Genomic DNA, 25,271 nt, shown 5'->3' with positions numbered 1-25,271 from the left:
GAAACACTGAGAAATGTACAATGAGTGATGTGAATAGAGCACTTACCATCAATACAATTGGTATGTTTGTGTCTCAGGCCTGTTCCCAACCTTCTGCATCCCTCATGAGTTGTGAGATTTAAATAACATGTGAGTATTCCTTTCCTCCTCACAATGTGACTGAATTTGCTTAATGTAATTGAAAAGATAGTATGTGTAGACTGGAGTTGAGAAATATGGTAATTTCAGTAGTAGTGGGTTTTTTCTTCATGTGTCAGTTTGAGTATTTTTGTCACAACCTTTTAGGAAATAAAAATTAATTTTGTAGAATAATCTGATGTGTTTGTGTGAGATTCACTAAGAGCAAATGGCATACCTATATTTTTAGTTTACAGCTGTCACAAGAGTATTTTTGTAAATGTTTCTAAGATCTTTTAAAGTAACTTGATTCTAAGGCATAAAGTGAAGATAAGTAACCTTCCATAGACCTATAAAACATTACTCAGTGCTAAGACTTTTGTGTATCACTTTCTGGGTTTTCATCAGATTTTACTGACCTTTGGAAAAATATATATTCCGGAGATTTGTCTTTTTGCAAAACTGGCTGTGACTAGTGTAAAACACGGGAAGAATTTTTACATGCAACATACTGCCAGAGCCAACATGTCTTTCCTTCTCGTGTTTGTCCACCCATGAAAATATAAAAAGCATGGTAGGAAAATGTCTAAAAGTAGGTAGAAATCCTGTTGCAGATGGTTTGGAGCTCCACTGCTTATAAACTCCTGGTTCTAACAGTCTCTTAATTGTATCTCTATTCTGTTGCTCATCACTAGCTGGCACCTGCTACATGTTTACTTAGTGAAGGATATTAGTGCTGGAAAATATTGCAGCTGCACTACATGTAGCAGTAACAACAAAATACAAATAGCAAAGTGATGAGCTGAGTCCAGATTGCCACCTAAAGCCACAGAGAGGTGGTGACTTCGTTATCTACAGCAGAGCCATGGGATGGCAAGTGGTGATCTTGCTGTCTTGGTTTCACATAGCTGCCTGGAGGATGACTTGTGATAGGTGGGCAGGAGAATGGGAGCAGAGAAAGGGGCTGTCAGGAGTTAGAGGAGTAGATTTCTGTGAAGTCAGAATGGTGGGATTTCAAAATAAAGTCTCAAGCTACTGTTTCCGCTGTTTGCTGAGACTACATATTTCTTAATACTGGAATCTTGTTTTACTGTGACAACACTTTGCTTCAGTCATTTTAAATAGTCTAACAAACAGTGTCAGATGGTAAAGACTTTCAATCGCTGCTAACCTGGGCTGAATTTGAACTACTGACCTAAAGGTGAAAGGTCTCTTATCCCATTACCAATCTGCTAAGCCCACCAGAATCCATTCTGCACACAGTTTATACCAGCCGTTCATGGCCATTTTTAGAACTGAAAGAAAAGGTGATTTTGCTGCCATATAACACTTCTTCACACAAGAGGGTCAGCCGACAACAGTTAACCAAATTTTTGCCACATTCTTGCCTCCTAATGCAACTTCCATTATGTATCTACTGGTTGTCTGCTTTTCAGGCTTCCCAAAGAACTACAGAAAAGCATTGCTAATTGTTGTTGACAGAAGAGAATAACATTGTTTGTGTAAGTCATTGAATCTGAAAGATGCCATTAACAGTGCTGCCAAGGCATGGAGTGATATCTTAGAGACGATATTCCCATGTAACTCTCATAAAATACTATTTAAAAAGAGAGAAAGAGGAGACTACTTAATAAGTAGAGAAACAAAAGGTCATTCTTCAAAGGGTACATTATTTTCTTTGCTTTGGTGAATTTGATGTAAAATAAACCAAAGAATAGCTGTGATGTGACCAGGGCCATCAAGTGTTCTGAGAAAGCTTTAATACCACAGCTAAATACAGTAAAAGCAGGAATTACATCTTTAGGAAAGAAAGTATTGGTTTTGTGGATACTAGTTTCTTTATTTTCTTACATGGAGTATGTAGTGGAAAGGAAATTGTGTAGAATCACTGAATTTTGAGAAATTTTTTTTGAAGTGCAGGATGTTAATTGAGAAAGTAATGTTGAAATTGTGACCTAATTGACTTGTTGATCTAAAGTGTGTGCTATTTGTCTAAAACACAGAAAAGATTCAGAATTCATAGGCCACATAAGATGTCTGTCCCATACAATGTAGAAAAAATCCTTGCAAAAGAAAATTGAGAACTGTGTCAATGATGATTGGAATATAACTTCCTATGAGGAAGTAAATTAAATACTTTTTCAAAGTTATATGCTACGATTAAAACATTAGTTTGAACCGAATGTCTGTGCATTAGTTTTTATTTCTACATAAAAACTGGGAAGCAATAAAAGAAGTCTACCTAAACATCTTAGCTGATGGAAATTTTTGTAGTACTGATTGCCTTCAGTTCTTCAATTGTATACTAATAATTCAGAAAACAAACAGCAAGTGTTGTTATATAGGATGCCTATAGTTAGCCAGTTATGTATTCCTGCTTTCCATTCCTTCTGTACACTAATTCAACCATTGTCTTTTTTTCAGTAGCCTTTATGAAAAGCTTTTTTTTGCTGTGTGCTCCCAAACCCCAGGTACATGTGAACTATTTTGCAGAAAGATGTGACCCCAGTGTGCTCCTGCTCATAGTAGTCAGGAAGCTTGCATGCCTAAAGAGCAGAACACGTGTGCACCTCTGTTGCTGTTCAGTTCTCCAAAATAGAAACCAGGCTTACTGAAATACAGGGGGTTGAGAGGCATCTGTAAGTTGGTGAGTTTGGGTCAATTGATACTGGATTTGACTGCAGCAGCAAAGCCTGTGAGACTCCAGGTGAATCACATTTCCTGGAAACTGAGGTGTATGTTGAAAGTTAGTTTTGAGATTATTTATATGAATGTAAAGGGGTATATGACACCAACTAGGGACTTACAGTAGTAGGAATGACATAGGCTGTAGTTTTAAGTCTACTGAAATTTAGATTTTCTTGGCTGATGTGGGGTACTTGAATGTTCCAACTGGTGTGTGAGTAATTTAATGCCTTATACACACATGGACAAGAGCAGTCTGTGAGTGTGTCCTAAAGTATTTGCTGTTAGATCTGAGTACCTTGATAGTCTTGAGAAAAATGTGTCCCAGAATTATTCCCCTGAATATAGGGGAGCAGTCATCACTAATTTAATTTGTTGCTCTGACTGTCCATAAAAATTGCATGACTGTTTTTGTAGCTGTGGATGAACCCCAGTATGGTAAATCTTTAAAACCACTGGCAGTCACAGAATAGGAGGAGAATTAAGAGCCTTTCCATACTGTTCTGGTAGTGGATGTTAACTGGGCTGTGATGTTGGTAGGCTCCCCAACTCTTATATACCTGCTTTACCATCTATAAACTGGGACATATTTATTATTTTCTGACAGGCTTTGCCACTAGTTTATCTTGCTGTATAAATGGGAAGGGGTTAATGAAGCAAAAACACTTGCAGTGCTCATGGGAAATCTGGTTGCTGTGATATGTCTTAAGAGCAGTAGATCCAGTATGAAGGGGAAGCACTTTACTCTGTATAGCTATTGCTGGTCATAGCAGGTATAGCTTTGTGGACTTGAAAGCAGGAATATAAGTGGCATCTTACAGAGACTTAAGACTTTTTAAAGGAGGTATATATCATTCTTAAGTGCATTGAAATTATGATTTGTTATCAACTGTTTATGAGCAGACTTGGTATGAGTAAAGGAACTGATAGTAAAGGGGTTACTTATGGCAGCTAATTGAGAGTTCTTGCTGATCAATTTTTTCTGCCTGTCCTATTGAGAATAAGGTACAGCTGCCTTGATACAGCTGTGATCTGTAGACTACTTGCTGCAGACATGTCTGGTTTTGCCCTTTGTGTTGAAGACAACAATAACATGTGAATGTAGCCACTATCATATAACCCTATCAACACTGGCTCTTCAATGGCTGGGCTTCACTGGCAACATCTTGGATCAGTCGACTGCAAAACTGAGTATGGCCTAAAGCTAGGGGAGTTGATCAATTGAGTGAGATTCACCTCCATTTGTGAGCAAACTTGCATTCATCGTGTCAAAAATTTAGTACTTGACTTAGTCTCCATATGTTGGCAAGTAAAAGCTGTTGATGGAGAAGGGATATAGCATAAAATGAATAGAAGAAAATGCAACAGGCAGCTGGGAAAAAGATGGCACCTGAAGTAGAAAGTGGAAAAGAGGGAAGTGATTGACGTCTAGCTTTTAAGAGTGATTTTACAACAGATACAATTACTTTAGGCAATTATTAGTTATAGTTGTTGTAGAGATTTCAAGATTAAAGTTCTTTTATACCATATTTCATTTGATGGTCTTAATGAATTTGAAAATGCATTAAAATGTATTTTGTGCCCCAAATTAATGCTATGATTGGAATTGTCTATGTTATGCCTAAATAGTAGTAGTTGAAGCAGAGTCCTAACATAAAGTAGGACTTCTCCCTACCCTGAAAAAAAACCCTCAACATTTTTTCCTATACATATTTTCTGAATGCTGTTTTGTGTGGAGACACAAAGGGAGTATTTTGAAGAAACAGAAGAAAATATTGACCAAGTCAAAGATCTGTATTGAAGAATGGATTAAATAAATGTTTGTGAGTCTTAAGAACCAAACAACAAAAATATTTTTCTTTTCAGAGACATTCCATCTTATTTTGATCATCAACAATAAAACTGAAAACAACAATGAAGCTATTGAATCTGGAATGCCAATTGCTATCCAAGAAAAATGGCAGTATAACTAAATAATGCAAATGTCTTTGGAAAAAGAAAAAGTATTTTAATTATCTGGAATGTTAAAATTCCAAACATGTTCCCAGCTCAAAGGTAATCTTTTAAAACTTAAATTCCAAAGTAGGAAAATAAGTTTTCTTGTCCAAATATGAATGTGTGATAAGTAACTTTCTATTAAAACTTAGGGAGTTTTAATAGAAACTTCAAGTCTTAATAGAAATTGAATTGCTTCAATTTAACACTGCAGGATAGACACTGAGATGTTTCATAGTTTCTCAAAATACTGTTATTAAGCTTGACATGCTGGAGAGTATCATGTGTTAGGTGGAATCAAGATTGAATCCCAAAGGTACATCCTTAAACTTTATAATCAGATTCCCATTTCAATGTCACTTTTGTCCTTCAAAGAATAGATGCTTATTTCAGTGATGATTTGTCATTAAAATTATGTCAAAACGTCTTAAAATGTTGTTGAAACTCTAAACAAACTCACAGCACACTCAGGGCTAATTATGGATGCCATCTGTTTATTTTTACAAAGCTTTTTTTCTTAAAGACCAAAGCATCTACTTGTTCTGGTAAGCCACAATGTTGTTATGATGGAATGTTTTACTTAATACTATATACTTGAAGGAAGAAAGACAAGTGGTTTGGTCAGTGACCTTTTCCTGTGTCAGAAAAGGTACATAGTATGACATCTCACGATAAACAGTTGCAAAGTGCATTTTCTTGAGGTATTTTTCCCCTTGGAGCACAAACATTTTATGACAAAAAATGGCAGTTCTGTCATGGTTTCTATATGGAAGGTTGTATAGCTGTTTCTGTGGGAAGAACGTGCTTTTAGCATGCCTACCTTTTACTTGATCAGTGTGGTGGCGATCAGAAGAATCACCCTGGTTGCCTTTTACTGACCTATGCCTAGTTAAAGGCTTTTTAAAGTTAATCAACATGCTTGTTTCTCTGCCCATTTGAAGGCAGAAGTGTGTCTGCATGTGCGCGCCCATGTGTGCATGCTTGTACGCACAATCCCGCGTGAGCGCGAGCGACGGCAATTCCCAGGGCAGCGTCTTCCAAAGCCGTTAGCGGCAATTTGCTGAGCGCGCAGAGCCACTCTGCTGGTCCAGCCCAGCTATTGTGCATGCTAAGCACTAAACAGATAAGTCTGGAGGTGGGGGTGAAAAAAAATTGAAGGATCCATCTGCTCATTTCTGCTACACTGCGCTAATGCAAGATTACGCTAATCTGGTTGCTTGTCAGGACAGGTTAGTGAAAGAAGGCGAATGGGTGAGATATAGGCTACGCTGGTTCTGTGGAAAATTGGTTAGCGGCTCCTGTATGTGCCATGTTAAGTGTAGCAGAATGGGTTGATTATCAGTTACTTGGAGATTTTCAGTTAAAAGATAGTTATGACCACAGTGTGAGTTTCTTCAAAACAGAGTTGAATAGGAAAAGCTTCCAAACAAAGGAAAATTAACTCATTGTCACCGAATGCATTTGAATTTGTAAAATAAGTGGAAAAAAACCCCAACCAAACAAAAAATCCCTACACACTCCCAGATCTTCCCAGGTCACCTCTCTAGTTTTCCTTTTGTATGCTGCTCTGAGTTATTGTAATCTGCTAATTTTTTTTTTTTTTTTTTTTTTTTTTTTTTTTTTATGTTTTCCATGCAAAGACAGCAGTTGCTGGAGTTAAAAGTAGGGGTTTTTTTTTGTGGAAAAAGACCAAAATAGAAACGTAATCTTTCTCTGTTCTTTGGCATGTCAAATTTCTTGTTTATCTGTGTTTGTTTATCTGTGCTTTTTTTTTGGTTGCTTTTTGTTACCTACTGACTGACAGTTCTTGACCTTGCAGGTTGAACATCCCGTCACAGAATGCATTACCGGCCTGGACTTAGTCCAAGAAATGATCCGTGTTGCTAAGGGTTACCCTCTCAGGCACAAACAGGCTGATATTCCCATCAATGGCTGGGCGGTTGAATGTCGAGTTTATGCTGAGGTAAATGAGTGGTAATGGGGAGGAGGGGGTAGGTGGTTGAACTGTAGCGTAATAATACCCAGGTGTGGATGGATGCCAAGGTGAAATCAAGGAATATCATATGAAAGTCATGATGTAGAGCATGTCACACGAATGGTTAATGAGGTTTTGTAGAATTGTCAAGTTCGTATTTTGTAATTAAAAATATGGTGTGTGTTTCAACACTGCTTTTTCCTGAAAGCTGAGAGTAAAGATGATAAGAGAGGTAAGCAAATATCATTAGAAATAAGACTGTATGTTCAGCTCACATTTAATGATGCTGGAGTTACTAATCAGAGTTAACTACTCTTTCCAGATTTCTGAAATGTGTAGTTGAAACTTGTTGGCTTAAAAAGACAGGTGAAATTCAATGTCTTACAGAATTTTTGTTGTTTTAATTAAACTTTTGAAAAGGTTGTTGAAAAACCAAGTTGCACATTTTCTGAAACCATAGTTTATAGGATAAACTTTCAAAGCACATTCCAAAACAATAACTATAATTATGGTGTGAGTCTCTATCTCACCTTAAAGAAGCTTACGAATATTTAAATCCCATTTTCAAGCGCCTTCAAGACATTTTGATGTAATGTCTTTTTGGTGTCACTTTTGGTACGTGAAAGTGAAAACTTGTTAAGTAAAAAAAAAAAAAAGTCATTGAATCACAGAGTGGTTTAGGTTGGAGGGGTCCTTGAAGGTCATGTAGTCCCAATCCCCCTCTGCCATGGGTACGGACACCTTCCGCTAGACCAGGTTGCTCAGAGGCTCATCCAGTTTGGCCTCGAACATTTTTAGGGATGGGGGCTGGGAAAAGAATGCCTATCTTCCTTCATTTAGTTTCAGGAAAATTTTAGGTAACTCTGCATTTCAAAACTAATTCAGCACCTTAAGACATTTTTTTCCCTTGCTTAACTTTTGGGAATTTTGTTACCTAGACCATCTTATTTGATGTTGGTTTTTTTTTTTTCTTTCATGACATGCACATAACCTCCAAATTGCTCTACGGATTCCAAGTTGTACAGACCTATTTTGATAAAGAATAAATATTTGCCCTGTGACTGGCATGGAAACTGGCATGGAAACTATTCTGAGTTTTAGTAGGCTTTACACTGGTATAACTGATGCTTAGGCTTTTTATTTTATTCATCTTAAACCCCTCACATTTACAAGTAATGAATCCAACTACTTTGCCATGAATTAGGTTATTCTGTAGGCCATATATTAATTTGTTTTCCTATTAAGTTTGTATTAGTATTGCATTATGTACATTAATGTAGGATGTTTCCAGTGGCATAAAGATCGGCTTTGACTTCTTAAGATATCTGAAATTCTGACTGCCCCTTTTTATTTCTGAAAATTTTTTCTTGTACTCTCTTTTCAAGCCTGGCCTCTTGAATACTTTCCCATCCTTCTTTCAAGTGTAGCTAATGAAAATGTCATCTTTGTATATTTTATTTTGGTATATTGTAACTGGGTGCAGAATACTTTTACTTATTTCCTTTTTTTTTTAACTGATGCAAGAGATTTTATATACTTCCATTTCTTTATTTGGAGTTGTGGGGGCAGATGGATAAAGAAATGTTCTTTGACACAAGTAATTCTGGGCAAAAAATCAGAGTCGTTCCAGTAGCAGTTTCTGTTATACTTAATGCTTTTAAACATTATCTGCTCCACATCTGCAAAAGCTTAATGCTTTCTCATGTTGAATTTTTTTCCAGGACCCCTACAAATCTTTTGGCCTGCCATCCATTGGTAAACTGTCTCAGTATCAGGAACCATTGCATGTGCCAAGTGTAAGTAACTCTGTTCTGGTTTTCGTAGGTGTTGAATGTCTCTTTTATAAAGACTAGAAATACTCAGCAGCTTTGTAAACCAAGCCTTTTTTCCAGCTTTTTACCAGAGCGGACACAGGACATGGCAGTACTGATTTGTGCAACCTGAAAAACTGCTTAAAAGTGAACAGTTCCAAACTGGGTTAAAAATGTTCAGATTAGGTATAACAGGAAACCAATACATGTTGAAATAGTTTGTTCTATAACTTTCAGGTTAAGTTTTTGAAATACAGCTTTAGTAAATGTGGTTATTAGAAATGACAGTGAACTGTTGAGTCAGCTTTTTAAGCATGGAGAACTGGGGACACTGGTGAGAAACTGCCAGTGCTTTTTGTTTAGCTTTGTGGACTTTAAAGAAGAGTTTCTTACAGTGGTTATTACGTGTTCCAGGATACAACCTAACCATATGGAATAGGTGTTTAGCAAACAGTGTTTTCTGCTGGGTGTAAAGAGCAAATACACTGCCTTTCTGTAAATCAAGGTAGTCTTAAATTGTAAGTGCACATATTCATGAGTGACACTGTGTCAGTGCAATGATGAGACTGTACCATCTGTGAATACAATTATTCAGTCTGATTGCTTGCATGGAAAATACTGAGAGATTTCTGGAGGAATCTTAAATGTGGAGTTGTTATTAGATATATGATTTATTTGGCTTTTTAAATTGTTTTTGCCCGTGTACTTTCCAAAGGGACCTGACCCTTTCTGGTCTTTAAGGCTTCATGCTGTGTTCAAAGCCTCAAAGCAGAAAAAAACTATGAAGATCTAAAAGGCATTATGTGCTCTTAAAGAGGAGATGAGGGAAAAAGGTATCACTGGATGTATCTAAACTTCTTTTTAATGAAACAAAGAGTGTATTTAATAAGAATTTATAATGAGTACTCCAGTGGTTGTTAGAAGTTTTCACCATGTTGTAATAGCTAACACGATGTCAAACATTTTGCCCTTGCAAGTTTTTGCAATTTGCAATTTTCCAAACGTGAGACCTGTTGAAAGTACAAGTGATAATGGACAAACTATACCCCCTACAGTCTTTGTCCCACCAAATCTTTCTTCAATTAATGCTGCAGCAGGAGTTTTATGTAATAACATTTGCGCTTGTGAGCCATCCATACAAAGAAAAAACAATTAAAATGCCTTAAATGTTCTGCTTACTGCTGTTATTTGCTTGTGTGAATGTTGCATGTCAGCTAAATGGACCACGGAATAGATAAAGTGATTGGGTGTAGGAGAGTGCACACTAAGCTTTGTCTATCATTATTGCTGGGAGCAATCAAATTGATGCCAGCAGGACAGTAGACGCGTTGACAGCTGTAATTATGTATCTCCATGGTGATCACTTTTGGCCTGTCATGGAGGCCCATGAGTCCCCTCCCTTGCAAGCATTTAATCAGATTGGGCTGTCACTTGTCAGGTAGATGGGGTGGGCTGGGAGTTGTGCTTAGAGGGAGAGGTGAATTGAAAATGAAGGGTGGGAGACGCCTGATTGCTTCACGTAGTCCGTTGTGGTACCAAAGAAAGAGATTTTAATTACACTGGAGGCTTCAGAGCAATGGTTTGAGGAGCTCATATGGAGTCTCTAGGCTTTCTCTTCGTGTTTACTTCCACTGTCATATTAAAAAATAGAAAAACTATTTTTATGTAGACACTCATGATTTGGTGTCTTAATACATATATTTCTGCTAGCATGAAACTAATTTCTCTCGTGAGAGTGTCATGCTGCTAAGAACAAAATTAATATGGCTAAAAAGGTACAGCGTTACAGGCCCATTGTGCCGTGGTGTTTGTTTTCTGCATTTTAGGTTTTAGAATTGTCAACAATTTGGCTTGAGAAAAATTACCAGAAACTTGTAGTGTGTCACAGCAAGTTCAGCTTGTGTGTATGGCCAAATGCATTTGCAATTCATTTCTTCTGTCTCAAGTTAGCTCTGATTGCCTACCATGCCTGTGTGTCAGCTGCCCATGCTGATGGAACTGGTGAGCATGGCTGTGTGAGAGCCATGCTTTGCTTAGCCATAGGGAAGAATATGATGGCTAATTTTGTGTCACGTAGTTTGTAATTTCCTTAGAACATGGTGGTCATAAATGCCACATTTTTTTTGTCCTTGATAATGAAGCTTAGCACAAGTGACTACAAACCAGCCCCTTATGTGTGACACTGAGCTTTGATGTTTGATGCTCCTACACAACATGTTCTGCTAGATCTGGAGAGCTCCAGCGTTGCTCTCTGTCACTGTGAGCAGCAGTCTGGTATTTTAATGACTCTTACCAGGAAAAGAAAATTCTTAGACTCGGATATTGCAAAGAATTGAGAAATACTAGAATCTGTTTGTGTTCCTAAGTGGAATTTGATGCATTTCATTGCAGGACTGAGACACAGATTGTGCTGCCCACTGCCCCCTGTCCCCCACTTAAGCATTTTTCATTCCTTTTGCTGTTGTCCTAATGTAATAACACATGAGGTTAGTACAACAGCAATAAAGTGTTAGGGCTGTAATATGAATGAGCTCTAGGCTACAGCAGGACATTTAACCCTAGCTTTTCCTAAAGATCTTAAATACTGAGTAAAAGAAAGGAACTATATTAAACAGAAGTAAATGCTGGAGGTCTAATAAATATTGCTATTACGTATCAAGTTCAGCACATTATAGTGAGTATCTGTTGAATTAGGGTTTCTTGTTCATCCAATATTCATTAAATTCTGTCACACTATATAGTTTATAAAATCACCTACTGTTACCAGGCTCTGAAAATGTAAGCGCCACAGGGAGAATTGAAGAAAGTATAAATGTATTTCTTTTTTGCTGTCATTTTTTCGATCATTTTGAGTTTATTTTATGAAAATTAACTTCCATAGAGGACTCCAGATTTTTTTCTTTTAAAGGAAGTTATGCAAGTAGTTTATAATCACTGTAGCCTTTTCAAGATATTGTAGTTAGGGAAAAACGTGAGTTTTGTAGTGGTCATGTACATGTGTTGTATATGAACAGAAACATAGAGCCAGGCAGAGCATATAGTTGGTAGCCTCAGAAGTCTTAGTTCAATTTAAGGTCTGACTAACCTGCTTATTGTGGGTCTGAATTATTCACCTTTCATATGTTTTTTCTTTGTCAAAAGATGACATGCATGTGTCAACACTTACCTATGTATATGTAAGGCACTCCTGAATACTTATGTGCAATCACTTTTAGGTGCTGCTTCAGGGACAAGTCACAGTACAGTTCAAGTATGTGTGGAGTATGTATGTCATACCTTGTCTTATGTATGTATTTATTGAGTGTTACAAAAAAATGTCAAGGGCAGGGGATTTATCTGGAACTGAGTAGGTAAATTAATTCTTTCTGATTTAAATGTGAGAACATGTGCATTGACTTTATACACGGACAGCCATTCTGTGAGAAAGCATGGTTTAGCAGCTGGAAGAAAGGCAGCTGAGAAATACACTGCATGTTTTTTCTGTAATCATGACATGTCTGAACTATCTTCTCATCAGTAGCTAATGTTAAATGTACCTGATGTGAGTAGTGGGGAGCCCAGTTAAGCACAGATAAAGCACATTCAGATAAGAATCTATTACAGTGGTACAGAAGCAATACTGCCTTTACATGTGAATAAGTATAGGAAAAATAATATGTAAATATGTAAATATAAACATATGAATGCAAACATATGAATAAGTATATTTCTTAAAATAATGTCCTAAAGACTAGTCAGACAATGTTTCTGACTGGAGAAAGTGAATGCACCTGCTAGGGTATCTTTTTATGTCATTTGGATAATAAAGTCATCATCGTGCCCTCATGTGGATTCTCTAGACAAGAGGTTCTACATGTGGTCCCTTGATAATTGCCTAAATTAAAATATTAAAGGCCTAACAGCCGTTGCGTTGACCTTTTTCTGCCTTGCTGCAGACAGATGAGCTGCTGTTTATTACAAAGGTTCCTTCCCACAGGTGAAGATTTAAGTGAGATTCCAGGACCCTCTTTCCCACCCCTTTACAATGCAGTATATCAGAGTCCTGCTGTTTCAACAGCTTTGATTAGAGCCCTTCATCCTTATGATCCCCAGAATGCATTTATCAGTCGAGTTATTTTGATTAGTTTTAAAAAAAATATTTCGGATTCCAATGCTCAAAACCAGCAATTTAATAAATATTTATCCCCCAGAAATTGCTCATTTGAAAAGTTTTATATGGCTAACCTCATTGTTACAGTGATGAAATCAAACTGAGAGATGAAAACAAGAATCAGCAATATACAAACTAACTTGTTGGCTGGTTAACAGCAATCAGCCTCTTCAAAAGAAATATTTGAACTCGTGTTATTTTTTTCCATGAATATTGCAGAATCAGAGCTTTAATTGGGGCTGTGTCCTTACAAAGCAAAGCCATGGAAAAAGCTGTGTAAACATTAAAGCCTTGGGGGAAGAGCAGCAATAGAAAAAAAAAAATGCTTAACAGTTGAGAGGGTGAGACAGAGAAAGAAAGTGTTACAGACATGAAAATCATAGGCTCAGTATTCCTATGGAGCTGATAAGCAGAGCTCCAAAGTTCCTGCTGAATGCTCCCTACTTCTATTCTACTGAAGCCCTTGGAAGGGCTGTAGCAGAACATGAGGGATGTGATTACAGATAGATGCAGAAAGGCTGTGATTATAAGGGTCATCCCTCATGCCAGGTGTCAGTCAGAAAAATAATTACAACTGTATTTTATTGCAGGGATTAAATCAGAATTGAATGTGCTTAGAGTTGAAGCGAGTGTAACACAGCTGAAATTCTTAGATTGGGTTTACTGTGTTTACTGTGCCTCCTAGAGAACAAAAGAGAATTTTGACTATGAACTCAAGATTGCAGTCAAGTTTCCCATAAAGGAGAGACTAATTTGCAAGTGGTTTTGCTGGTGAAGAAAAAAGCTTCCCTTCCCTCCTCCCAGGTTCTCTGAAAACAAATAATTATTCTAGTCTTTCCAGAGGGGAAAATGTATGCGATAAGCTTTGTGGGGGTTATGGTTTAAGGCTGATGGGTAGATTTGATCCTCATGATGAATTTTTTTTCCCCTAGTAATATATAATTACTTTCACTTCTTCTTTTTGAAGGTACGTGTTGACAGTGGTATACAACAAGGAAGTGACATTAGCATTTATTATGATCCCATGATCTCAAAAGTGAGTTGATTATTATTTCTCAATATTCTAAAGGTATGAAGTACTGATTTTATGCATAGCTCTTTTATGAGAGAGAGCATATCAAAGGATATGTATTTTAAAGATGCCAGGCATAACATGCCTCAAGGGAATACAAAAGAAGTGAAGGAAGATGTCAAATAGAGGAAATCTATTGTCACTTCTAAATAAAATTATTTTTACCTTTTGACACTGTAGTTGTTTGTCTTGCAGTTTGTAATTATTAAGAAGATTCTGATTTAAACACCAACCTTTATTGTCTGACTTAGATACTGCCAATCTATCTTTTACAATATAATCTATCTTGGATGTAAATGTCAATAATCCTGGCTTCTAAAAAGAAGCATTGAAAGAAATGCTTGATAGTGTCTCTTAGTATTAGTTCTTATTCATTTGGAATATATTGGTAAAATTAAAATATGACATGATAGGGTTCGGTCATCAAAAAAATGATATCTTAGGAGTTTGTTAGGCATTAGGAATCTAGGGAGTCAGCTGGGATATTGAACCTCTCATATGATTTTCTGAGAGCTTGTTTATGAAGTTTTATGAAGGAAAAAGTGATTTGCCTTCTTTCATTGAATGGCTTAAGAGATCTTAGCTTTTTCTTCATGTTTCAGGGAGCACAAATACAGTAATGGTATTTGTAGCACAAATACAGTAATGGTCAAGAAATGATTTTTTAATGACTGTAGAAGTTCTACAAACCTATTTAATTTTTAAATGCTATTCAAATTCTAGACACAAACATCTAATTTCTAGGTAATGTAAATACCTTTTTTCTTCTTTAGCTGATTACCTATGGCTCTAATAGAGCTGAAGCACTGAAAAGAATGGAAGAGGCTTTGGACAACTACGTAATTCGAGGTAACTAGAGAAATTTGGATTCCTAGTGTGATAGATTGTCATCTATTTCAAGAAAACAGCTTGAAAATGTCGTAATTAGCAAATTGAGTAAAGTTCCCACTTCTTAAGTGCAAATTAAAAAAGGAAAAGCTTGTGTTAATTAAGCTGAGAAGATACATCAACTCTAAAGAGACTTTTCTTCTCCATTTTTCTCTTGAATATTGTAAGATAAATATTTAAATAACTCTCTTAAAACTCATAGTTCTCACTGAATGGTAGCATGTAACTGATTTATTCTTTTGTAGAGGGGAAAAAAAGGCCATTGCACTGTAAGAAATTTAAAGTAATTGCCATTTTTTAGGAATTTAATACATTGCAATTAAATATTATCACAATGCAGTGGGTGATTGTGTGTGTGTGTATATATATTTCTCTAATTTTCAAGGTCATTTTTTAGGTTTGGGCAGATACAGATGTAAGCTGTATGGTCAGCATGTGTTTCAGGTCTTGCTCACTGATTGCATAGGAGATGCAGCCATTCTTCCAGGCTTTCCAGGCAGCAGGGGTAAATCAGCTCCGACCACTTGTATCTTTTTAAGTTTTGGTGAGGGAAGCCGTGTTTTGTGTGGGAGAAATCTTTAGGTCTTCCTCTGTGTCTTATGGGAAATAGGAAGGACAGCTCAGGATAAGAGAGGTAAAAATGTCTGTGAAGTTTCTGTAAAACTTGGTTTGGCTTTAATGCTGGGCTGCTTAATGGTACAGTTGTCCTGTCAAACTCAAAAGTTTTGTCTGTCCAGGGGAAAATGAACATCCCTCTACCACAGAGTACATACATGGTAGGATTAGCCATTGTAAATGAACTGCTAACTCTAAAATAGATTTATATTGGTGCAACTTGAGCCATTAGACTATTGCAGTAAAATGTGCTGATGTAAACCCCTGCTGTAAAACAGCTGAGTAAATTTATATGAGAGAAATTTATACTGCTAGAGTTAGATTGATGTGAGGTGGGATTTGTTGGTGTTGTTATTAATGGAGACAAGCTCTGGATTCACACTCTGTTGTATTAATAGCAAGAGATGCTAAGAGTATTTTATTTGATGAGAATATTGCAAATGTCTGTGGAGCATTGTTTTTTATTGTGTGCTATAATATGGGATGGAAACTCTTTGTGCTTAGGTGTTTTACACAGATGTACCTAATAACAGTTTCACAGATTATAAATATTAGCAAAGTATATGAGATCTTACACCTGAGAAGTACTAATTTCTAGAGGTTTTTACAGTCTTTTTATTAGTATGCATGTATTCATCATATCTAAAGTCTCTGTAGTATTTCTAAGAAAACTTTTAGACTATTAAAAACATTTAAAGAGGTAATTAGTGAACTACAGGGGGAATTTTTTTCTAAAGTACTGCAAACCACAAAATTTCATGTACTACAGGTTTCAAAAGTAGATGAATTTTCAGAACACATTTTTCATTGCAGTGGCCAGCGGTTTCCATTTGAAAACCACCAAGATTTTTGTGTAGTTTTACACAGCTGGTAGTTTCTTCTCAGTGTTTATTTAAAATGGAACATTTGTGGATATTAAAGTCTCTTGCCTAGTGTGAATGATTCTTGGTAGGGTAGTTAGTCGAAACTGTCTAATCTGTAATGTTCTAAACTGCATTGACATGAGCAGGACTCCTTTTTTTGGCATTTTTTGGTTTGGGTGTGTTGTGTTTTTTTTTTTTTTTTTTTCCCTAAAATGATGGTGCATATTTTTGCTTTGCAAAATTGGGTTTCTATGTAACAAAGTATTAAACTACCTGGACCTTTTGTGAAGTGCCTCACATGAAGTCTTTTCTGAATTGAGTTTTTGTTAGTAGTAAAATATACATAATATTTTTTTTACCTAGTTTTGAAGTTACTTGTTTTTTGTTTGAATAGTGAACTTGTACACAGAGATTACCAGTCTTCCTGAATAGTATGCTCCAGATCCCTATTTCTCAGCACAGCCTCCTTGTGCCTCTGATTTCCTGGGAAGCAGCATTTATGTCTGCATGGTGTTTTAGAGACACTGTGTTTTTCCCTGAAGGTAACTCTTCTAGGGCATTTTAGATAAGCAATACTGGCTGAAGTCAGTGTCAGTTGTAGTGATGATGTGCACTGGGAGAATTTCAGATTTAAAATCCCAAGGATTGCAGTTTCTGTAAACAAAGATCCTTGTTTACTGACATAGGGTGGGAATGGGATGTAGGGTGGCTGGGTAACAGGTCAAGGACCATCTAATGCATAGCTTAGGGACTGCTAATGGAGGATGGAGTCTTTCCAATCACTTCTGTGTCACCAGTTCAAAGCAAACAAAAGTTGGTAAGGAATTTTAGTCACTACTATTTTGATGGTTGCTTGCTGACCTGTGTGAAATCAGTGGTTTTTATCCAGTTCCTAGAGGACAAATGTCTTCTTGGAGCAAATGCCACTATACAATGCCATTCGTGGCAGTCCCGGCAGAGAATCCAGGACTGAAGTAGCACAGTGACCTTTCAGGAGGTGACTCATCTAGGCTGGATTGAGGCATGTTGGCAGTGTGAAGGGCAAGGACTTATTCTGCTGCTCCTTGTCTACTGACTCTGTGAGAAATCATTCAGTTTCTATTGCTGTGGCTTTGTGGTATTCACAAGTTACCCCATTACTTTTTAACTCTATTCCATTTACAGGGAACGAGTCCCCGGACAAGTCTTTATTGACTTGTTTTCTTGGACTGGATACTACCTGGCCTTGAATTCATGATTCAGCTGTCCTTCCCAGTTAAATCTGCCTGATAAGATCATGAAGGGAATTAAAATAATGAAATTTTACAAGTAGTCTAATGCTTGGAAAGAAAGCAGACAAGCAAAATTTGAGTAAGTAATGCCTAAAGCAACCAAGGCTGCATTATATAGTGCCTGTAATAGCAGTATCTTCATTAAAAATAGAGAATTAAGCAAATAAGGATATTTGCAACAATGCTGTGCTCTGAAAATGCCTGATGCATTAATATTTTATTACAGTTTGGGCGGACGACAGTTTGTACACAGTGAAGAAAGAAATTCTGCAGTCTGTTCATTGGTAGATGCTAAGAAGTATGACTAACTCAAGGTTGAGTCAAGATAGAGTCAATGTGATCGTGGGAATGTAATCTCAATCTTTTTTCCTGTGTAATATCTCCATTGTTGGTAATGGGAGCAGATGAAAGTCTAGGGTAGCATTTCTTTGAGTTGTGGATTAGATTAAATGATCTCTTGAGGTTCTTTACAGTCTAAATTATTCTAACAGGAACTGACTTCTCCACTGAGAACTGATCTGAATTCAAATCTCAGCTGAGACTCCGGAATGGCGAAGGGTCTAATTAGGTAGCATTTTTATCTCAGTCTTGCAGTATAATTCAAGGGGTGATTAAAGTTGAGGGTCCAACTCAGATTTCTCTCAAGAAGAGGCACTTCTTGTTTTGTGCAGTGATTACTGGAAAATTTGTGAATAGTGAAAAGTTCAAGATTCCAGTCAAGCAGTGAGGCACTGTTGCTCATTGAGAAGGGGCATGATTTACACTGTTATTAGTAGTTCATCTCTGTCTCTTATGGTACTTTTTTCAGAAACTTTTTGTTTTGTTTATTTTGGGGGGTTTAATTTGAACAACAGAAATAGGGTATTGAAAGAATGCCTTTCAGTGTATATCCTGTGTGTGTAAACATGGTGTGGTGTGCTTGCTTTCTTGGTTTTTCTAAAGTTTTAATATGCTTTTGTCATTTCTGGTGCTGGATAATCTGTTCATTAGAAAGCATGTATAAATCCCAGTATGAAATTTGGGAAAGTTTGTGTATGAAAGTTATTTTTATCTTTTTAAATAAAAGAAATGGTTATATTTATGCATCAAGTAGAACACATTATCAATTCACTAGAAGGTCTGATTGGACAGATAACTCATATCCTTGAGTGCAGATTTCTGTAATCTTTCCTTTGACCTCTCTTTGGTTTTTATCTTCCCTGAGCATTCAAAAGTAAAGTAATAACATGAAGTTTAAGTCTTTGTATAAAGTCAACCCTTCTCTGTTGAGATCCTTCTTGCTCTGTGTAGAGAAGAATGTATTAGACCATTAGGCAGAAAGAGGAGTTGAAGGAGCTGCTGAGGAAAAGAGTAAGCAGCAGATAGAGCAAGAAGGAGTAGAAATGAGGAGAGAATAAAGGAGGCTACTAGCTGGGGGTGGGGGAATTTTCCAGCATGAGGTGAAAGAGCAAACATAAAATAGAAAACAGCAAAGTGTTAAACGTTTGAGGGGAAGAGAAATGTAGAAGTTAACTCTGAGTGGAGACCTGCCAGAATAGTGGCAGCAGAAACTTGACTTGAGCTTTTGCAGCTGCAAACACACTAATTGTGGGGGAAAAAAAGGAGAGCTGTACTTAGTGTTGTGAGAAGGCGTTGGCTTTCCAAGAATCACAGAATGAGTAAGATTGGAAGGGGTCACAGTGGATGATGTGGTTCAACCTTTCTGCTCAAGCAGGATCATCCTAGAGCACAAGAAAAAACACCCAACTTCCATTTTAGTATTTTATCATTTATTTCAAATAAATTAATTTTGGGTACAAAGCTTTTCACAATAAACTTTAATTTAGATCCAAACACCATAAATTACTGAATTATTTTGTTTTAATTTAGAAGATACTTCTCAATGGCAGTATACATGTAAGTTTTAGACTTTCCTGTATTCTGAGCCCCTGCAAATGCTCTCACTGGTATTGGAAGTGAAACAATCTTTTGTGTAAAAAACCTGTTTGCTTGCAAAAGCAGTCTGCTCTTAAAAAATGAAATGAGGTTTTGTTTTTTTGGCTATGCTTTAAAAAAATGCTTCAACAGGTCATACAACTTTTGCCTAGCAGAGGTAACAGATGGGTACTTCAAGAGTATTTGTGTTCTCACCCCTTGCAGATTCCCCAGTGTATTGATGTGGAAACCAAAACTGGAGAAGGGAAGGAAACAAACTTAGTTCAAAATTACTAGAAAGGACCATTTCAGAATACTTAGTAGCATCAGCTTGGAACTCAGATGCTGCTCCTGGTCTCTCTTTTTCTTAAGCCAGTCACAAGGGAGGGAGTGGGAATGGGAGCTTGTCAGCAAAATGTTGTGGGATGTAGTTTAGAAAGGGTTACAGATTACGAGTGTCCTGTGGAGAAGGAGGAGGGAAGGGCAATTGAAGTACAGGCTGATCAGGTAAAAGAGGAAGGCAGTGTTATTGGTGCACAAGGGGAAATTAAAATAAGGTACTTTTTTTTTTTTTTTTTTTTTTTTTTTTTTTTTTTGCCAGATAAGTTTTTTGCTTGTATGGGTTTTTTTCTCTCCCTTTTATTAAGGAGGAAGAACTGGACTGGGGCAGTGAAAAACAACAAACTAATGTTATTATTTCTCTAGATATTTCACTAGGAAAGTTGTCCTAGTGTTGTATTCCCTATCTTTAGAGTAAAAGGATATCTAAGGAGAGGATGGTGAAAGAATGCCCATTTATTTTCTTTCCCTTTTCTTGACAAAGCCTGCTTAACTTCTACTTCCAATTATTCTACTGATTCAGTTGTTCATTTGTATTTGTTAACAGTGTAAATAATGTTCCTCTTACTAAGAACTTCAGAACTACACACAGTTACAAAAATCTGTGTTTACGATTTTTTTGTATGATATTACCATATATTATCTCCTTTTACCTCCCTTCTTCTCCCCCTTTATCCTGGTGTGTCAGTTCAGCAAGCTCCAGACTTTTGTATCGGAAAGAATTATTCTTTTTAATTGGAATACGTGTTCAACTCCAAGGGTCAGTGGTGTAGTGATCCCATGTGAGAATTTTATGTGGATGTTTGTGTATTAAAATTAAAACCTAAAAAGCCCATTTTTCCTTGCTTTTGGGATGGGACTTGGTACATGGATAGCCAGCTCTGAAATGAGTTGTAGCAAAACGCAAGCTTTGAAAGACAGTTAAGCAGTTGAATGTTGAGGGTTTTAGGGAAGATTATGAAAACTTTTGTAATTACTAACATGGAGGCTTGCTGGGTGGTAATTGTGAACTTGGAAAGTTCATGTGTTGAAAAGTGCTGTTTTCTTAGTCTGTGCAAATCCAATAATATCCTTAAGTGAACAGTAGCGTAATCAGTGTTTCATAATGCTCAGTGCTGTGCTTAGTTAATATTTTTTAATATTTTCTTTAGAGAAATAACTGAGATACCTCCTAAGCTTCATCACACTTATTCAGCCTTTAAATTGTTGGGTGATAGTTTAGCTTTGCTGGCTTGTTAAAAAGAGAAACTTCTAGTTCTGTGCTCCACATGTTGGTTTTGCAGTCAGTAAGTGTGCAGATAAAGTTCTTTCTGTTCCACTTAGCACCATTTGAAATTATCAGCAAGTTAAGTCTATTCAACTGCTTATCTACACAGGGGCATGTAGGACTCCAATTAAGTTTACATGGATAAATGCAGATTTGTGTTTGCAGGCATCAAGATGACAGAAGCTTAATACTGTAAAAAGGCTAATCAACACTGAATATGTTTAGTGTCAGTAAATATTTATAGTGAAAACATTGCCTATGATTTTGTGCCTTGGCATTCCAAGTTCTGATTTTTAGTGAGTAAAAATGTGGTGTGATAGCCTCTTCATAAACCTGTTATAAAATTGTTTTCTATAAAATGCATTTTATTGTTGTCTTTGGGGTTTTTTGCAAGGACAGGGTTGGAGTTAGCCTACAGTATATAGTGAAGTTAACGAAAAGTCTGGTGTAGCAGAGTTTTTAAGGCAGAGAATGAAGAAGGGATGGAGGCAAGATAAAGGCAGGCAGTATGGGGAGTAATTTCTTCTGATTATAATTTAATTTTTTTTTAATGAGGGTGTTGCTTATAAGCTCTGGTGAACAGTGTGATTATTTAGTGTGTTCCTGTATTCATTAGACAATAATGATAATTTAACTGGAAAATTAATGGAACATCAGCAATTTGTGTTCGATATAAAACATATGAATATGTAGTTTTTAAAAATTTCATTAGCTCTCCATGATTTAAATGCTAGTCTGCTTTCTTTTACAAATATATTCTGGAAAATAGTGTGTAAAAATAGAAACCCAATAAGCTGATGATGTAATATTGTATAAAAACTAAAGCCTAGCAAAATGAAAATTAGAGGTACAAAACCAGTGATTATTATATTTTATTACATTTTGACTTAAATGAAAGAAGAATATAACTGTAACTACAGTTCTGCATCAGCCTTAACAATGTAAAAATCATGAAGCTGAAGTGAAACTTTGTTTCTGGAGGAGAAATAAATTTATATAGTTTAGGATTTTGTTTGTTGAAAATGTCATGGCTTGTCAGGCTAACAAATGTGATTTTGTTCCTGGCAGTCTACAGAGCTGGTCAAGAAAAAGAAAAATTCTCTGAAAACCACTGCAATATAAATACAATATACTTCAGTTTAGTGTCTAACTTTGCATGAAATAAGCACTGCCTGTTAGCCTCTGTTTGATCCTGTGAGAGTGTGAGGCTAATGTCTGGCCAGTGTTTTGGAAGCAGCAGGTAGTCAGGAGCAAGCTGCTCTAGGGGTCCATATTTCTGTAGCCTAGTAGTTACTCACACACAGATGGAGACCTTATGAACTTTGACAGAGGTCACACTAAATTGCAAATCTGAAACTTGTAGACTTCTGAAGGATTACACTGAAAATTTTTTTTAAAGCCATATGATTTGGTACATCACTAAAAGTATCAACTCAGTCTTGAGAAGCAGATCAACCATGCAGTCATTGCTCACATAATGATCATGGGGACTGATGGAGATAGCCTTTCATGATACTTTAAAGGGAAGCATGTTTATTAAACTTTTAAGTCGTGTATGTAAAATGCATTTTATATTGCTTCTCAAGCTTGTCTGCTCTTTTGAACTTATTAAAGGAATTTTGGAGCTTAAGACATTGCAGAAACCTCATATTTTTCAGATGCAGATGAGTTAGAAATAATCAAGAATACTCATAGTATTTTTTTGATTTTAGGTCTTTTGGGGCAGTCAGTTGAGACACCAAGCTCTGTCATCTGTCATCAGCCATCACCTCACCAGGGATCTTATAGCAGTTTACAAAAGAAAAATGTGAGATGATCTGGTTACACGTTGTAGCATGTTTAAATCCTGCATTCAAAGTTGGGCAGCATTGAAGGACTCCTTCTTTTCTTGATTTTGTAATAGATGAAGTCTCTGGGATATTTCAATACTTACTATTCAAACTGGAAATTTTGGGGGGAGTTTGTAGCAGCCAAAGACAGACACTATTTGTTTCCAAGTTAAGGTCATTTAGTGTAGGATTTTAAATTATTTTGTTTAGTGGAGATGCAGTATGACTTTCATTCAGTGTTTATGAAATCAGGGTCTGTGAGCAATTATTTAGGTTGCAGGCAGCAAGGATCTTCTTTTAATCAAATGGACAAATTTCTGTCATGTCATCATTGAACTGCTTGTGTCATGTGCTATTTAATGGCTCATGAACAAGTCTCTAAAGCTGTGACTTCATGATTCAATGAGACTGAGTCTGACTCGTTGTGTTTAAAGTGGTTTCAGTGACGGCCACACAGAGAGCTTGAAAATTCACACCAGCAGCAGACTAGTAGGGGAAGAAAGCTTTGAAAGTGTTTGAACTGGTCTGCATATAAAATAACAAGGATATTGTTCATGCTTCTAAACTGGAAAAACACAAAAGAAAAAGGAGTGCAAAAGAATCTCCTGTAGCCTCAGCAATTTGCATGCTCTGTAATGCTAGTGTCTGTGCTTTGGTGAGATCTCAACAAGGGAAAAAATCCAAATAACCTAATTTACAGCTGAAATACCTGAGTTTTCAATTAATTCTTTTTCAATATTATTTTAAGCTAGAGCTATTAGAAAAATGTGCAAATAATTGAGTCATGTAATCTCCAATTGTGATCATATCACCACAATCATAATAACTTGTGAGTAAACATGTGAAGTACAGAATTTTGTGCTTTGCAAGAGATGTGGATGCACAGACAAATTTTTGCCATAAAAATTTTTGTTGTTTTGTGAAGTGTTCTGCATTTTATACTTAATGGTGTGCAGTTAGAGCCAAAGTTAATGTGATATGGCAAATGCAATGTGATTTGGAGTTACCTGTTCCTCTGACAATGATGAAAAAATCTGATTCCTTTGTATTTCCAGAGGGGTGAGAATGTGCACAGCTGAGGTTGGATAAACTCTTTCCTATAGTAGCTCCTCATTTATCCATACCTGGAATAAATCAACACCTGTAATGCTTGTGAACTGCATGTCTATTCAGCTTTTCTTAAGAAATGTTAATGTTTATGAGCCAGTGTTATTGTATGTAGTCATTAAGATGGAACTCTTCTGGCTTATCAGAATTTGTTTGATCTCTTTCTAAAATTGAGAAGAGAATGGAGATAAAGATGGTGGTTTTCTGACCTGTAATCTTAAACTTTCCAGAGATGACCTGTATGCTACTCTCAAAAGAGAGAATACCTTCTTTTTGAAAATTGTTTGCAGTAAGGAGAAGATAATTTAAATGATCTAGACATTTTTTTCTCAAGGATTTTTTTTTTGTACCACATTTTCTCTCCCACCTTCTCTAAGTACTTTCTTGTATTTAATATCTCAATGAAATGACTTTTAGTGACCATCATATTCAGTGCTAAACTGTGAGTATTCAGGCAAAGTGCAGTTTAGCATTAAGTCACTACCTTAGTTACACAGAAGTTATTAAATTAAAAATAGAATCCTTTAGGAGATGGAGGACACAAGCTGAGGAGTAGAATAAGAAATAGTTGAAGAAATGCAGAAAATATGAAGTTGCATAATATTCAAAGAAATTAAAGGATAAAGGTGTCTCTAAAGCTTCTATGATAAGTAATTTTAAAATAAAGTAAATAATTTTTGTGGGCTATATGCCTAACAGAGTCACAGAGTGGTGCTAAAGGGGAACCAGGGTATTCAACAAAAGAATTGACCAGGCAAGGCTGGATGAAAGTACATGTGGAGGAAGCAATACATTTCTTTGTTTTTTAAGTTACACAGGAGTCTCTTATGCATTACAAATGATAAAAATGGTGTAAAATGATACGTTAAGTGGTAAAAGTTTTTACTGTATTTCATTACTGTGATTGGGGTGTAACATGGTGCATATTTTCCATTCAGGGTTCAGTGGAATTGAACTAATATTTACTGTCATGACTAATTTATTTCCAAGGAGATGGCTCTGGTCTTGCCTACATCTTCTAGAACTGAACCAAAGGTCTCTTGGTTGTGCTTGCTGTCCTTAACTAGGTGTTTGAATTGGGCTTGATGAGGTGACAATTTAGATTGTTTACTGTATAATTAAACTGAGTGTTTAAAAGGGTCTTGGGGCAGGAGCGAAATAAAAGTGGTAAATCTGCATTTGTGATTAATATTACCTGAAATTTGTGATTAATATGACCTGATTTTGTATTGATTTGTTTTTTGTTTTCAGGTGTAGCTCACAATATTTCTTTACTGCGAGAAGTGATCGTCCATCCACGCTTTGTTCAGGGAGACATCAGCACTAAATTCCTTCCTGAAGTCTATCCTGATGGTTTTAAAGGTTTGTTCCAT

At 36.4% G+C, this 25,271-nt stretch overlaps 1 protein-coding gene across 3 annotated transcripts in view; it reads left to right on the top strand.

Moving 5' to 3' along the window:
• Positions 1 to 25,271, top strand: part of PCCA (propionyl-CoA carboxylase subunit alpha) — a 272,572-nt gene that overhangs the window by 110,434 nt on the left and 136,867 nt on the right. For all 3 annotated transcript variants that reach the window (XR_008441592.1, XM_054004588.1, XM_054004591.1), the window contains 5 exons: positions 6,617 to 6,760; positions 8,494 to 8,568; positions 13,701 to 13,769; positions 14,579 to 14,654; positions 25,150 to 25,260. Coding sequence is in view for 2 of the 3 variants with exons in the window: in XM_054004588.1 (XP_053860563.1) it covers positions 6,617 to 6,760; positions 8,494 to 8,568; positions 13,701 to 13,769; positions 14,579 to 14,654; positions 25,150 to 25,260 (475 nt within the window). In the remaining variant the exon portion in view is untranslated. The remainder of the gene's footprint in view (positions 1 to 6,616; positions 6,761 to 8,493; positions 8,569 to 13,700; positions 13,770 to 14,578; positions 14,655 to 25,149; positions 25,261 to 25,271) is intronic.

The sequence above is a fragment of the Vidua macroura genome, chromosome 2 (assembly GCF_024509145.1).
Source record: "Vidua macroura isolate BioBank_ID:100142 chromosome 2, ASM2450914v1, whole genome shotgun sequence".
Classification (NCBI taxonomy): Eukaryota; Metazoa; Chordata; class Aves; order Passeriformes; family Viduidae; genus Vidua; species Vidua macroura.
Note: the sequence above shows the minus strand (reverse complement) of the source record. Positions and strands in the feature narration are given on the sequence as shown.